Source organism: Primulina tabacum, chromosome 5, assembly GCF_025594145.1.
Source record: "Primulina tabacum isolate GXHZ01 chromosome 5, ASM2559414v2, whole genome shotgun sequence".
Lineage (NCBI taxonomy): Eukaryota > Viridiplantae > Streptophyta > Magnoliopsida > Lamiales > Gesneriaceae > Primulina > Primulina tabacum.
The window spans coordinates 3,244,609-3,259,885 of record NC_134554.1 but is presented as its reverse complement, the minus strand read 5'-3'; the positions used below and the strand labels follow the sequence as shown (position 1 = coordinate 3,259,885).

Here is a 15,277-nt window from a genome sequence, read left to right as displayed (position 1 = left end):
AGTGTATACTTCATTTTCATTCGATTTATTTTAAAATCATTGATTAACGGAAAAAAGAAATCAAACAAAGATGACATCTAAAAAAATTAAGATGAAGTTCATAAATCAAACAAAAAGAAAAAAAGAGAGAAATCAAACAAAAATAATTATTTTTTAGATAAGGATATAATTCATTTTTAAAAATAGAGCGTAAATTTTATTATTATTCTATTTATTTTAAATTCTATTATATATATATATATATATTTTTAAAAATAGAGTATAAATTCTATTTCAAAAAAATGTGGTTAAGTTTCATTTTTCAGTTTATTTTAGAATTTATTAATAGCTTACAAAAACAAACAATGAAACATGTCTGCTATTCGATCCGAATCATGAAAATACATATTTTTTCACTCTGTAAATGATTGGGTCGACCCGTATTAGAATATATATAAATGAAACCGTCTCACAAAAGATCTACTAAAAAATTGTAGAATTACAAAATTTTGAACAATATTGTAAACTTCAATTTTCTTCGATTTATTTTAAAATGGATTAATATTAATTAATAAAAAAATGTCGACTTGTCTTAGAGATATAGCTATTTGATACCGTATTACAGAAAACATACTCAAAAATTGGATAACTATAAAATTTTGAACAGAAACGTAAACTTCATTTTTATTCTATTTAATTTAAAATTTAATAATTAATGAAAAAATTGAAATAAAAGAAAATGATATCCTAAAAATAAAGATAGAGTTCACAAATAAAAAAAAGAGATAAATTTAAAAAATAATTATTTTTAAAATAAGAATATAGTTCATTTTTTAAAAATTAGAACGTAAATTTAATTATTCTTCTGCTTATTTTAACTTTCATTAAATATATAATTTTAAAAAAAAACATAAAGCTGAAAATTTCATTCCAATAAGTGGTGACTGAATTTATTTTTTTCGATTTATTTTAAAATCTACTAATAGATGGGAGAACAAATCAAAATATATATTTATTATTACTATTATTTTAAATTTTATTAAAGATATATATATCTTAAAAAATTGAGGGCAAATTTCATTCCAAAAATGGGAGATAAATTTAAATTTCATTCTAAAAAATGTTAGCTAAATTTTTCATTCTAAAAAATATAGCGAAATTTCATTTTTCATCAATTTATTTTAGAAACCATTAATAGCTAGGGAACAAAACAAACAAAAAACATATATTTATTATTGTTATCATTATGAATTTCATTAAAAATATAAGTTTTTTTTTTTAAAAAATAGAATGCAAATTATTTCATCACAAAAAATAGATGCTAAATTGTATTTTCCTTCAATTTAATTTAGATTTCATTAATTAATTAATAGATAAAAAAATAAAGTTATATTTATTAATAAATATTATTTAATGAAGATAAGGACATAATGTAAATTCACAATTTAAAGTCATATATTTAAAGTTACATTTATTAATAAATATTATTTAATGAAGATACGAACATAGATGTAAATTCACAATTTAAAGTCATATATTTACCGTCATAATAATAATAGCTAGAAAAAAACAAAAAAAACATATATTTATTATTGTTATCATTTTGAATTCAACATTTTGAATTTCATTATAGATATAAGTTATTTTTTAAAAATAGATAGCAAATTTCATCACAAAATGTAGATTCTAAATTTTATTTTTCTTTTAATTCAGTTTAAATTTTATTAATAAATAAATGAAGATAAAAACATAAATATAAATTCACAATTCAAACTCATATATTTATATTTATAATAATAAGTAATAGATCATTTCTGGAAAAAAAAAAGTAATAAGTAATAGATAACCTAGTGCCCTTTACTTGGAATAACACTTGACCCGGTTCGTTCATAAATCCATTAACTTCAATGATTGTTTCAAATGTTATTGTACCACTTGGATTCAAAAGAAATATAAAATTGAAAAAGACAGAACCTGAAACAATTGAAATTGCTTTGTAATTTGATACCAATCACGAGAAAATGTAATTATAATTATGGACCTTAAATAACAACAAATTTATACAAGGAGTTGAGAAGCTGTGACTAACTAATACACAAAATTATGAATTTTATAGATTCTCTAGTAAGTATCAAAAAGGTTACATTCATCGTCATAATCAAAACCTTCTTCATTCTCATAGTAGGGATATTGAGTGTCTTCTGTCTCAAGATCTTCTTTACTGTGTTTAAAATGGTCATCATCCTCGCCATCAGGCTCGGGTTCCACACGGCTTTTCTTGGAGTTCTCCAAAATTTCCTGCAATAAGAGAAATTAGACACAAGTTACTAGCACAAGATGTGCACAACGAAGTTGGTTATGTATCTCTTCCATTAAGGCATACCTTTAGAAACTCGAAACTTAATTAAATTATGGCAGGGAAAGGCTCAATAATGGCCTTGTGCGCATGTGGTGTTTAAATTTTTCGTGTTTTCAGGATATATTACACTGACAAGGGATGGGAGACACACATATAATTATTACACTACGGCTAATTGCTGTTTGGATCATACAAAACTATATGTTGGCGCGATACAAATTTCAAGTAGGTCATAGGGGTATTTCGTGATGCAATGGCAGGTAACTCACTGATAACCTCATACCATGAACTATGAAGCATAGAAGGGTCTCTTTTGTTTCAAAGCACAAAGTGGTAACGAATAACCTATTTGATCCAATTCCGCTTGAGGTATTCCATCTTGACTTTGTTCATCACGTGGGTCAACCAAGTGATACAATTTTGACATACAATTGTGCACATTAATGCAAAACGTGATTAAAAAATAATCTCATTGAAAGGGGATTCGGACAGATAACAGATTAACCCTTCGTTCGTTCAAGAACAAAAGGAGAGACCCTCCACACAAGATTGAAAGCCTTTGATAGAGTAGTGATCAGAGTATGAAAAAGTCTTGGAACTGGAACATGCTTATAGATAGATGTTTTTGGATTTTGCCAATCGTTATTCTCTCATCAAACAGATCACATCTAATGTAGGTAAAATATAACAAGAACTTACAGGCTCCTCAAAGAGTTTGTCCAGCACATCGTAGTTGATCTTAGAACTCAGACGCTGCAGTAAGTTTTTTAACACATTATTGAAAGGTGCAAAAAGTTTATTAATCAGTGAGACAAAAATAAAGCAGTTTATTAACACATATTATTGAAAGGTGCAAAAAGTTTATTCATCAGTGAGACAAAAACAAAGCAGTTTATTAACACATTATTGAAAGGTGCAAAAAGTTTATTCATAGTGAAAGACAAAAATAAAGCTCACGGTAGCTTTTTTTAGGACAATTTAATGGCATACATGTTATATTCAACGTCATAATCAGAACCTTATATTCGTTGGTGCCAACAATATTTTCAAATGTTGGCTGTAGACCCTTTTCCCAACATATATAGTTACCAAGGTAAGTGATAATCCAGTAGTGCAAGACCACATATCGATATGCTAAAAATAGATAAATTTTGTTTTCCCAACTTCTATCAACAGTTCGATAACTAAGAACCAAGAAGCAAAAGGTGCCTGGAACAAGTTTTTCTTACAAGAGAGCCCCTTTAATCTACTTATCTAGCATATTGGTTAAAATAGACACATTGTGGCTCTAAAAGACGAAATATAACAGCTTCCACTACTGGATGAGCTTCACATACATTATATACTCTGTTAAAATAGACAGAGCATAACCCATTTCACGCAGAATGCCCTTTTTTGAAACAAAAATTGTTAATTTCAGCAGTCTAGACCTGTTAGCTTTAATGCAATAGTTACCTTCCTATCAAGCATTTGTCTTGTCGCTTCCGCTGCAGTTTGAGGGGGCCCTGAGCTTTTTATATCCGCAGCTCGCTTCTGTTGTCTTTCCTGAAAATGAAATACATTCGATAATACATGAGTATAACTGCATTAACCAAGAGAAAGCCTGTATAGATCAAACTACTTTCACATACCTTCCATCGTAGTACAACATGAGAAAATAAGGACAACTAAGTAACTTGGCAATTAGTGTTTGTTAACCAATATAATACATAAATATTTTAGAAGCACATCACCTAAAGGTAAAACAACCAGATATTCTTGGCAAAAGAATTCAAGCTACAGGTGAAGACACATTCACATCTATTAATAGAAGAGAGATTTCCCCATGGTACATCCACAGAACAGATATTCAAATTACTCGAAAACTCTAGAAAGGTACAAGTTTGAGAACTGCAAGCACATTCCAAATGCACAAGTCTAATTGAAATTTTATCATACCAAAACTTTTTATCCACTTTATGGACTAGGAACAATTTGTGCTTTTGATCTTTCAATGAATGCCTTCATTAAGCATTCTCAAAAAAAAAAAAAAAAAAGGAAAGAAAGAAAGAGAGAAAGAAAGAAGAAAAACAATAGAAAGCCACCTTCCAGGATGATGCACAATCTTTATTCAAATCATTTTTATCAATTTATCATCTCACAATTTAAATTTCATAGGAATTGTTATAGTTGGGCTCATTGGACCCTTTTGGATGTCCAGTAAAAGAAGGCTTCTTTCTTTCACAGGGTAAGGGGACCTAAACAGTAAAGTGAAATCCTTTATGGGATAAATGATGTATCCTCGAGTGTCCAAGCATATACCACAAATGCCCAACTGCAAACCCAGTAAAAAGCTTCTCATTCGTAACATCCAAAGGCATTTATGACTACCTTATCCAAGTAAGGTCCACACGATGTGATCTAGATTAAAAAGCTACCAATTTAGCTTTCGAACCGGCAAACACTGCTCAAAGCCTTATACTGCCATCAGCTATCCGTTCACAAGGTTGATGCAGATTTTTCAAGCCATAAGCATAAAAAATAACAAAGAGGACTACGCCGAACGAAAAAGTCAAAACCCAAAGATAGTAATCAGAAGTCCGCTTGCTTTGCTTTCATCAACGGGGGTCCAATTGAAATCCTCATTGTTTCTTTTTAGTTTTTAAACCCCTGGTTCCTTTCAATTGAAAACAACTAAATATTAAATATTTCTTCTCTCTAAGAGGTTAAACTTTTACATTATGAACAGGTGTTACAGGTCGACGTTCCATCAAATCCATAAAAAAACTAGCAAATGAGGAAACTTTACACTGTTATGGGAATACTCATATCATAATGTAACAGGAGAATTAACAAATGATCAGAATTACTACCTTCCTCGACTTTGCCACAGCTGCTGCAGCTGCTGCAGCAAGCTTCTGTGCAGCTTGTACATCCTCTGAGCAGTTACCAAAATTGACCTCAAAAGCTTTTTTTGCTGCTTCTTTAGCTGCCTGCTCCTGTGATATTGAAAACATACAGAGTTTTCATATCTTGATTAAAATAAAAAGATAAGACAGATAAACATAATGTTTTCATGTGTTGAGACTTCCTTCGAAGTACAACTGATTCTACAGAAATACGAGAGTTAGAGCAGTCAGAACACCTGCCACTATCTCAAATTTTTTTCTAAAAGCATGTATGTTCATCCTAAAAGATTTGGTGGGCAAAGAACCTCACACATAATTCTAGCTTATTGACAAAATAGGAGAGAGTCCCCAGGTCATGAAATCATGCCCCTGAATTACAAAAATGAGCCAATTTGAGCGAAAACAAATCAAAACCTCGAGATATTCTTTATTCATTTCCTCCCAAATAATCTTCTTCAATTGTTTTTCCTCTTCACTATGAAGATAGCCATCCACCTGCAAGTATTCTTCCTTCAGATTAGCGGCTGCTCACAAGTCAATGAATCAGAAACCAGTCACTAGATTTTCACTGGTCTTTGAAACATTAAAATTGAGTATAAAAAGCCTATGCAAGAAATGAAATACCTTGATATAACACATTTTACAAAATGAAAGCAGGTTGATATTCCAATACAAAACAAGTGGTGATTTTAAAAAACGAGTAGGGAAGACTTGTATACCTCGATATCATCAATATCAGAAAAGTTTTCTGATTCTTCAAAAATATCATCATCCCCTTGTAAACCGTCGTTACCGGAATCACGAACATGTTTTCGTGGCAAGGTAGCTTCTAAATTAATTGATTAAAATTAGAATTTGCTACAGGAAAATGCCAATTAGGTACATGAAAATCCACGTGACATTACAAAAGAATCAAATGGTTAAAACCTGATGAGTCTGACTCCATTGTTGTCCCATCTTCATGATTTCTTGTGTTCTTGGTACCTCTTTCTTCATCAAACTAATAGTTGAAACAGAAATTAAAAACACACATAACGAGTATTGATAGCAAAAAAAGGTAACATCGAAACTACTACAGGTAAAATGAAAAACGACGAAAAGAAAACAGATGAATTGTTGAAATAACAAAGTAAAGGTATATGCAATCAAGAATGACCAGAAACGGTGACGAATGAAATAAAACAAGACCATCAGAAATAAATATACAAACACAGATAAGTTGAATTGAAGACCATAATTTGGGTCAATGCCAAGCTAACGGAGCCACTCTTCTCACAGCTTTCCCAGTATTATAACAGTAAGTTTAGGAATTTCTATATCTACTAGCTCATTGATTTGACGTTTTTCAAAAGCTTGTTTTCCCTACATAAATTTAGAGCTAGAGTCAAACTTGTAGTTTATGAGATAAATCATCTCACAGCCTTCCTTTCTCCAAATAATTTGGTAGCAATCTTCTGAGTCTTTAGAAAACGATGATCCTATTTGAACATAAAAAAATAAGAAGATATTTTTCCAAGGACGTATTGTGCTTAAAATGGGAAGAGCATTGATCCCATAAACTTTCTTGGATGGGAGAGAAGATTTTTATTATTCATGGCGGTTAGAATTGAAAATTTAACGCAATCTTTATTGTTAATACAACTATCAATGAAGTAATTTAATCGTACTATCTAAAAAGACTTTTATCTGGCACACTCCCAGCTGATGTCAAGCAAAACAAGGATCGTTTCTCTTGCTTAAGCTCATGTCTGGTGTTTTAATAGCAAAGTATTTAGCTTTCAAATAGATATGTGAGGTAGGACTTTCTCAAATTGTAAAGCTCTAGAAAGAAAGAAAGAAGAAATTTAATCTTTTGATTTAGGACAAGAAGTGAAACTAAATTTTCTAAGAAAAGGAAGAAAGTAAAGAGAGAAAATATAACGATATTGTCTAAAATACATTTAAAAGTTCACTCTTGTTTTCAGTTGGCCTACGCAATATGGTGGAATCCATGTTCTCAATGCTTTCATCAGCTGCTTCCTTTGCCATTAATCGTTCCCTCTCTGCACGCTGAAAAGCTGGAGGCTTTGATCCACCAAGGCCTCCAGAAAGTTTCATGAACTGCAACAACCCAAGCACTGTTAGCTTCGGAATCTGAAAAGCATAGAGTATATATGAAGGGAAGTAGAGCTCACGTCAGTGTAGCAACTTTCACAGAGGCCATGGGCAAAAGGAGGCTTTCCACTACCCTTGTGTTCACAAAGCAGCTCACTAGTCCCAGATGGTGTCAACCCATTACCGTGGGATTTATTTAGCCTCTCCTCTTTCTCAAGCTCCTCAGCTTTGATGTCGAACTCCTCAATCTAGTAAAACATTAGAATTATCCCAGTAAAAGAGAAGTACAGTATCGTCATTAATGAACATCTACAACAATCCCATAAAATTGTCCATGTCTCAAATGTTCTTTAATATGCAGATAGGAGTCCTCACTACCCACCCACCAAACCACTTCAGTAATTTTGATTAAGGAAAAAAGATGATGACGGCTAGATACATTAATTCTTCTAATCCTACCGAAACCTTCCAGTAAAATGAAATGTTCATTTTAATTTGCTAAACAGAACAAGAAGTACGATGTAAATTAAAGCAATTAAGAAAAAGGTAATTAGTAAATTTTTTTGCCAAGTTTCAGAATCATAGGAAAACAATAAAAGGATTTCAAATCCAAGTCCATATATTTACGAGTATTTCCAAAAATAGAGCATATAGGCACAACAATTAAACAATAGAAAATGGAGCTTCCAATTGATCTTAGGCGAAATATTTTTTACCAGAGAACTTGGCATATATGAAATGATTAAGGACATTGAAAATCGTAATCAATTATGAAACATTAAGTAAGCAATAACATCTAACTATATCCATTAAATATTATCTCTTGATAATAGTGATGACAATTGGGGTTATTCACACACAAGAAGGATTTAAATGCGGTTGCAGAGCACGTACTGTCAAGCATCCTGATTCTGTATTCTCAAATTCAATCAACCGCTTTGTCAATGTTGCTTCACAGATGTGGACGACCTTAATCTAAAAACAATTCACAGAAAACTATTATGTATTTCTTGTCTGAGAAAGAGGAAAACAGATGAGAGGATTCCTTCATGATATCCCCAGTGACATATAAAGCAACGAGTAAAGCAATATAAAATGATAAAAATGATATTGCGGAAGTTTCAGACCATGCACAGCTGGTGCACTTCAGTTAATCCCATGTTACACCAAAGCTAGTATACATCAAAATGATGTACCATCTTGCAGAATAAAATTTTTTCATGAATAGTACTTAATACTTTACTGCATGAAATAAAAGCATATAATTTAACCAAAATCATTTTTTTTAAAAAAAAGTTGAACTGAAAATGGAATTATTAGCCTAATCACTTCTTATTCCATGTACTTTTTTCTGGTTTTCTAAGGCCAACCCCTAAGCCATTACATATCAGATGTACACCTAACATTAAGATTCTCCCGTTGAAAATACTATAGAAGGAAACTTCTATTTTCTACAAGGATAGTTTCATAATTCTCCATCGAAACTGTTCGATAGCACTTGCTAACTTACTTTCATGGATTCACTTGAAGCACATATTCTAGAATGCCAAAAAGTAAAGAAATGGGTGTCATTTCATTTTCTACTGATATAGTACGATCAACAAATGTTAAGTGACACCACAAGCTAACTGGAGATTTGGTGAAACCAAGAAATTAAAACCTCCAGGGTAAAGCACACCTAATCAATTTCCTCGAGTTAACGACAACGGAGTCGAAAAAATAACATTCTACAGTTTCACACAGAAAAAACTATATGAAACTGATAATATAAAGTTCATCACACACATTTACCAATTATATTATAAAATAGTATTGCATGTCCGGTTACACTCACAATCTCTGACTTTGAACACCTGAAACCGTGTGAAAGAGCAGATATATAAAGTGCAGCTCCACATAGCCCACTTGGTTTTCTTCCAGTCTGCAGGCAATTAAAGGATTAGGGGACATCTCAAAACATAAATCATAATGAATCATCCATCTATCTCAATCTTTCCCTCTGTTTCTCTCTCTCTCGCACACGTGCAAATTCAATATTACAATTTGAACCTGCATCCAATCTCGCTTCATGCTAGCAATAATATGAAGTGCAGTTCTCGAAACACTTGGTTTTTTGCCATTGAACAAACCTAAAAAGAAGATAGAATCATGCTTTTTAAAAAGAGGAAAAGCTGAACACTGATAAGTGTAAAAATTAAAAAATAGTGCAAGGAACAAGCCATGTCTACAGAGAAACATGGTTTTTAATTTAGTCTAACAGAGAAGCTATTGTTGACCGAAAAGATGAATCCTTATTAAGCAACCAAACTGTTCAATATCAGTTACACCAAATTTCTGCTGACATAGAACATTAACTGCTTTATGCTTCTGGATTTTGAAACTTTCACAAATTGTGAAATCATTTCAAAAGGCATATGATTGAGTTATGTCCAGTTTTATACAAGTGTGTCTGAAATTAATTTAACCACTCTCAGAAACTTGATTAATAATGAAATCTAAAAATGATAACCAGTTTGAGGAACAAGCCATGTCTACAGAGAAACATGGGTCTTAATTTAGTCTAACAGAGAAGCTATCGATGAGCGAAAAGATGAGTCCTTATTAAGAAACTAAACTGTTCAATATCAATTTCACCTAATTTCCACATGCATAGAGCATTGACTGCTTTACGCTTCTGGATTTGAAACTTTCACAAATTGTGAGATCATTTCAAAACCGTGTGATTGAGTTATATGTCCATTTTTATATCACAGTGTTAACTTAATTTAACCATTCTCAGAAACTTGATAGATTATGTTTTATTAATTGTTTTAACAAAAAAACTTAAACAATCAGGTCATTCTTAACAGCAATGAATCAGTACAATTACTTACGATCGGTAAATCTGTGGATGAAAAGACTGGGATCCACAGGTTTTTGAACAATTGGATGTTCTTGAAGGCTCAAAAGTTTGCAAAGTTGCAAAAATACCGCACCTAGCACGTAACTGGGATAAATTACAAGATAGAAATTATTATCATCCCAAACAAATTGAAAAATTCACAGCACCTCAAAACATGGCCTACTTTTACAGACCACTCATATGGGCTGAATGCAACAAGTCTGAGCCTATGGGCTGAATGCAACAAGTCTGAGCCTAGTTATCCATACTACAGGTGACTTAGGAAACTGATATACAGAATACCCGAGGACAGCAATCAAGATTTTACCTCAAACCTGTCCATTTTTCACAACACACGCAGGATTTCTCTGTACATAAGAGCCACAGCTTTATTCAAGTACCTTTATTGGTTAAAATCAGACACAAACCACATGGATCCTTACATTCAAGCATTTACATATGATTGTATTCGACATTCAATCACATACCGAAGTTTAACATGGATATCCCATACCATGTAAAGGTTTGTCCCACTCCAACAGATACAAATCACTGCATTAATAACTCCAACAGTACAGTTCTAATAAATTTGAAAGATAAATTAGTAGTAATTGAAGGTAATTATTCTGCCGGAACTTTCACTCTTGAGCCTTTACTACCACAAGCAGCAAACTCGTTCTTATGCCTGGGTTATAAACTAGATATATCAGCAGTCATACCCATCAAATATAAAAGAAAACATTGCTTAAAAACCCATTCAAATTTGCATCAGAAGCCTAAAATGCCACAATTCAAGGTTATGTTTGACTACTTGGATAATAATCCAATCCCATCAAATGTTTGGTTGCAATTTATGTATTGATTGTTTTATCACACGTCAATCAAATCATTAATTATTTATCTTGCATAAATCAAATTATCAAATACAAAATTACAATATTTTGAAAAGGATAAAAAATGTAATTTTATAATCTTATCCCAAATTTAATCAATCAAACCAAATATGTTTTTATTTATTCAATACTATTTAACATCCTACTCAAATATTTTAATAGTCACAATATTATTTATCTATACAATTCTATTGAATCCCATTAACCCAAGTAAATGGACCCTTAGAGTGAACATAGCACGTGGTTGGGTGGTAATTTGTATACATCTAACAAAGGGAGAGAAGGGGAAGGGTATCAGAGTAGTAAGCTGCAATCTGTAGATGAAAGAACAAATATCCAATCAATAAGCACATGAAATGTCAGGGAAAAAAGGATGAATAAAAACACAATAGTGGTGACATCAAGGAAGAAAAATTAAAAGCGTCCCTAACCTTAACAAGTAACAACAGAGTAATAACAGTGGGTTACCACTTTATGATGATCATAAGCACCAGTATGGAGTGCAGATTAGAATTTTTTTCAGGTCTTTCCATTAGAAACCTTTTGCGAAATTAACAGAGAAGTTAACCTTGAAAAAGTCTCTAGGTCTTAGTTATGCCCATTTTGAAACTTAATACAAAATTAAAGGACCCAAATGTCTACAATCTAAATTGAATTCTAATTAGTTCAAAATTGATCCAACAATATTCTCAATAAGGAAGATTCACATACACAGTTTATCCGCAGATATTCTGAAAATTCAATAAGAAGATATGGCTTCTTTTTCTCCCTGCAAAAAAAGGGGGAAAACAAATATTATGCCATAGTGAATGATTATGTTCGCAGACCATATATACATAGAGATAAACTGCAAGTTTTCATTAGACAGTTTCCAGTGAGATCTCCAAGCAATTACTCCATACGGTATGAATCGCTTTTGGGACTGCTTGATTAGTACAATAATACATTAAAATGTCAAAGTTTTAAATATACTAAATTATTAATCCATGGAAAGCAAAAGTAAATGCCAAAATAAAATAGGTCGAGACACTAGGAGGGCTGTTCGGTTTATTAAATCCAAACTCACTGTCACCAGACTCACTAAGTGGTTTATTTTAGTTTGTGCAGGGGCAGTGGGACTGCGAAGAAAAAGATAATCATATGGTCATGAACTTCATCTGGGGAAATAACGAAGATTATAAGGAATTTTGGAAAAGGAAATACCACCATTTGATGATATAAAAAATTCTACCAAAAATACCAACTTTGCAAGATAACCTAACATGTTGTACATGAAAAAGAGAAAAAAATTTGAGCCACAATGAGAAGTCTCTGACCCCAAATCTGAAGATCAAATCATATGGCCTCACAGATGAAAAATTTAAGTAAAATCGACATATGAGACAGAGATGCCTACAACATAAGCAGTATACACATCATACATGGACTTAAAGTTGTTGGCAAGCTTATCTAACAGGGAACAAACAGCAACTAAAAAATGGAATAAAATACAGAGGAAAAAAAGCAGAGATCAACTATTAGGATGTATTTCTTACCTACAAGCAATGTAAAGACAAGCAGCTTCTACTTGATCCTTCCTGCGGCCCCTTGTGAAGTTGCGTTCGAGTGCAATCTATACAAAAATAACAGTTCTGCCGTTAAAACCAACAACGGTCGTTAAATATTACACAAAAAACCAGCCATATTTCTCCATAGGCACATACGTCATAATAAAGGGTTATACCGTATAAAAGGCTAATGCTGGGCGAGCTATGGAATCACCACCATCAATCCCCAAGGCATAAATCATATCTTTTATCCCGTTATAAGCTGTAATGGCCAAGGAAGTTAAAAACATGAATGCACATTTTTGTTCCTTGCTAATGAGATTCTTCATACGATGTAACAGCAATTAATTTTTACTTGTGCAATAATGAACGTGTATTAAATTGTTCAGTAATTTTTGAAGTAAATATTGCATCATATGTGAAAATATTTTCAATATATAACTAGATTGTAAAAAATCATGCTCTAGTGTACGTCCCTTCTGTTGACGCAGATATGCATTGCCTAATGCGAATGATTCAAGCCATTTGTACATCTTAGCGAGTAATCAGAAGTTAATAACAAAAGATAATAATATTCATAAAAGGAAAGAAGTTACAAATGACACAAGCTACCACTGCTACTTCCCATCTTTACAGGGTTGTGGGCAAATAGTAGTAACAACATTAGGTTCAGTGGATGAGATAAATTTACCATCAATGAAAATAAAGTTTAACAATTTTGAAAAAATAAGATAAACTTCTGATAAACCGATGCACATTTTTTACTAGATGGGTTGAGAAGTTAGATGTGATCATCAATAAACTCCAAAAGAGACCTCAAAACTCTATGCCAATCCCCTTTATTCGTACCAACACGTAATGCATGGATTGTGCTTTTCCAGCATATTATTACAACGTAGTTACAAGATGACAAGAAATTATCCACCAGCCTACCTTCATCCAGTATCCTCTCGCGAGAAAGCGAATATTCATTTTGGATAGTCCTGACAAAAGTTCCTGACATTTGGCTCTATGGATAAATGTAAGTCAATCACTATAGATTATGAGCTAGTAATGCAAGCAAGAACATGCACAACATCACTTGTACATATAAAGTATATAGACCTCTTCTTCAAGCTAATTTCTATAATCTAGTTTTCTCAATTTCCTTTGACAAGCCGATTGAATATGTATATTGGACTAAATCAAACAGATATATTTATGCAAGCATAAGATAATAAATCGAAATACATTAGACCAAAATTCAAGCAGAGATGAACAGATGGTGAACTGATAAGTAAGAGATATCATAAAAGATTTTCGTCATCCTTCAACCTGGCTATGACCATGTTTACCGATGAAAATAGAAACCATAAAATTTATCTAACAGCAGGCAGTGTGCAGACACCTAATATACCATTCAGAAAGAAATAAAAAATAAAAAATTTGCAGCAAATGTAAACCAATCAACATAGTAATTATCTTTAGCATTATTGATACGAGAGATAGATACAGATAACTCAATATGATTTCATACACGCAGAAAGAGATTTCCCCAACTAGAACAATTTTTGTACCAAAACTATCACCAAGAACAATACACATGCAACGAACAACTCAAGGAAGAACAAACCTGCCCGGCGGCATTTTTAACAAATGTAGGCTCATGAGAAAAGTTGTCCTCGTCGAGAACCCTTCCACAAAGTGAACAACATCTGTGTATTTACAAGTCACACAAGAACCATCCTTTATCAAATATTATCACGACAAATAATAACAACTAAAGAAATACACAGAAAAATAAATAACTAATTAAATTATGATAAACAATCACAGTGAAAATTAAAAACATCCAAAGCTGAAAAATCAAGAGTAAAGAAATTGAAAGGAATGTGGATACACCATATCTAGATGCGCTTACATCTTCCCATCCACATTGTCTGGTCTGGTGATATTTTTGGCACAGTTACTGCACCAAGGCATGCTTGCAAGACCTTAAATCTGATAAACAAAACATGCAAAAAATTCGATCCATTAATCAAATGATTGAATGAAAGTTTGAAACCACCACCAGCTTACACATAATTTTTTGAATAAAAACAAGGAAAATTATACTCGCACCCCAAAACCCGATAACCCAAAGTTTCCTGAAGCCGGACTGACCGGTTGGAAACCCAATTACCAAGAACTCGAGATCTTTCACTCAGTCCTGTTTTGTCGCTAGGGAGTTTTGGAGTACGCAGGGGTTTAAAGGGTATCAAAATTCTACAACCGACCAAGAACCAAACTTTTTCGGGCCCCAGCATTTTTTACGAAGAAATTCATCCAAATTTTCAACATTCAATCTCAACCCTTAATTCAATCTCAATTCCAGCTCTTCAAACAGTCGTGGTTCTAGGAATCTCCTTTGATTCCTTAACAACGACCACAATCATCTGAGTCAGAAAAAAAGTATCCCTGCTCTTTTAAGCCTCTTCCTTACAAATAATGTTATGACATCAAACTCTTTTGTGATACATGAAAATTATTTTTCAATAGTAAAAAAAGAGATAGAAAACTCTCTGTATAGGCGAGAAAGTTTCTAAATAAAAAAATTAAAGTTCATTTATTTATGCTAAGAGAGATGCAAAAAAGATTACTATATGTACCTCTTGGCT

General features: G+C 32.3%; 1 protein-coding gene across 1 annotated transcript; it reads right to left on the bottom strand.

The window, feature by feature from the left end:
- Positions 1-1,990: 1,990 nt before the first annotated feature.
- Positions 1,991-15,221, bottom strand: LOC142545547 (transcription factor IIIB 60 kDa subunit). The gene is made up of 19 exons (XM_075652795.1): positions 14,542-15,221; positions 14,254-14,335; positions 13,575-13,650; positions 12,818-12,903; positions 12,630-12,706; positions 11,808-11,863; positions 10,194-10,307; positions 9,370-9,449; positions 9,155-9,241; positions 8,215-8,295; positions 7,401-7,568; positions 7,165-7,326; positions 6,154-6,226; positions 5,946-6,055; positions 5,641-5,721; positions 5,191-5,316; positions 3,794-3,883; positions 3,038-3,091; positions 1,991-2,277 (listed from the first exon to the last, which is right to left on the bottom strand). The coding sequence occupies exons 1-19, from the start codon at positions 14,601-14,603 to the stop codon at positions 2,101-2,103; spliced, it is 1,842 nt and encodes a 613-aa protein (XP_075508910.1). The 5' UTR covers positions 14,604-15,221; the 3' UTR covers positions 1,991-2,100.
- Positions 15,222-15,277: the final 56 nt, after the last annotated feature.

Excerpts from the sequence above, each read along its gene's own strand:
- LOC142545547 (XM_075652795.1), bottom strand. The coding sequence starts at position 14,603 with ATGCCTTGGTGCAGTAACTGTGCCAAAAATATCACCAGACCAGACAAT. Across the intron at positions 13,651-14,253 it reads TTAAAAATGCCGCCGGGCAG|AGCCAAATGTCAGGAACTTT; the intron begins GTTTGTTCTTCC and ends ATTTATCCATAG. Across the intron at positions 9,242-9,369 it reads TGAAGCGAGATTGGATGCAG|ACTGGAAGAAAACCAAGTGG; the intron begins GTTCAAATTGTA and ends AATTGCCTGCAG.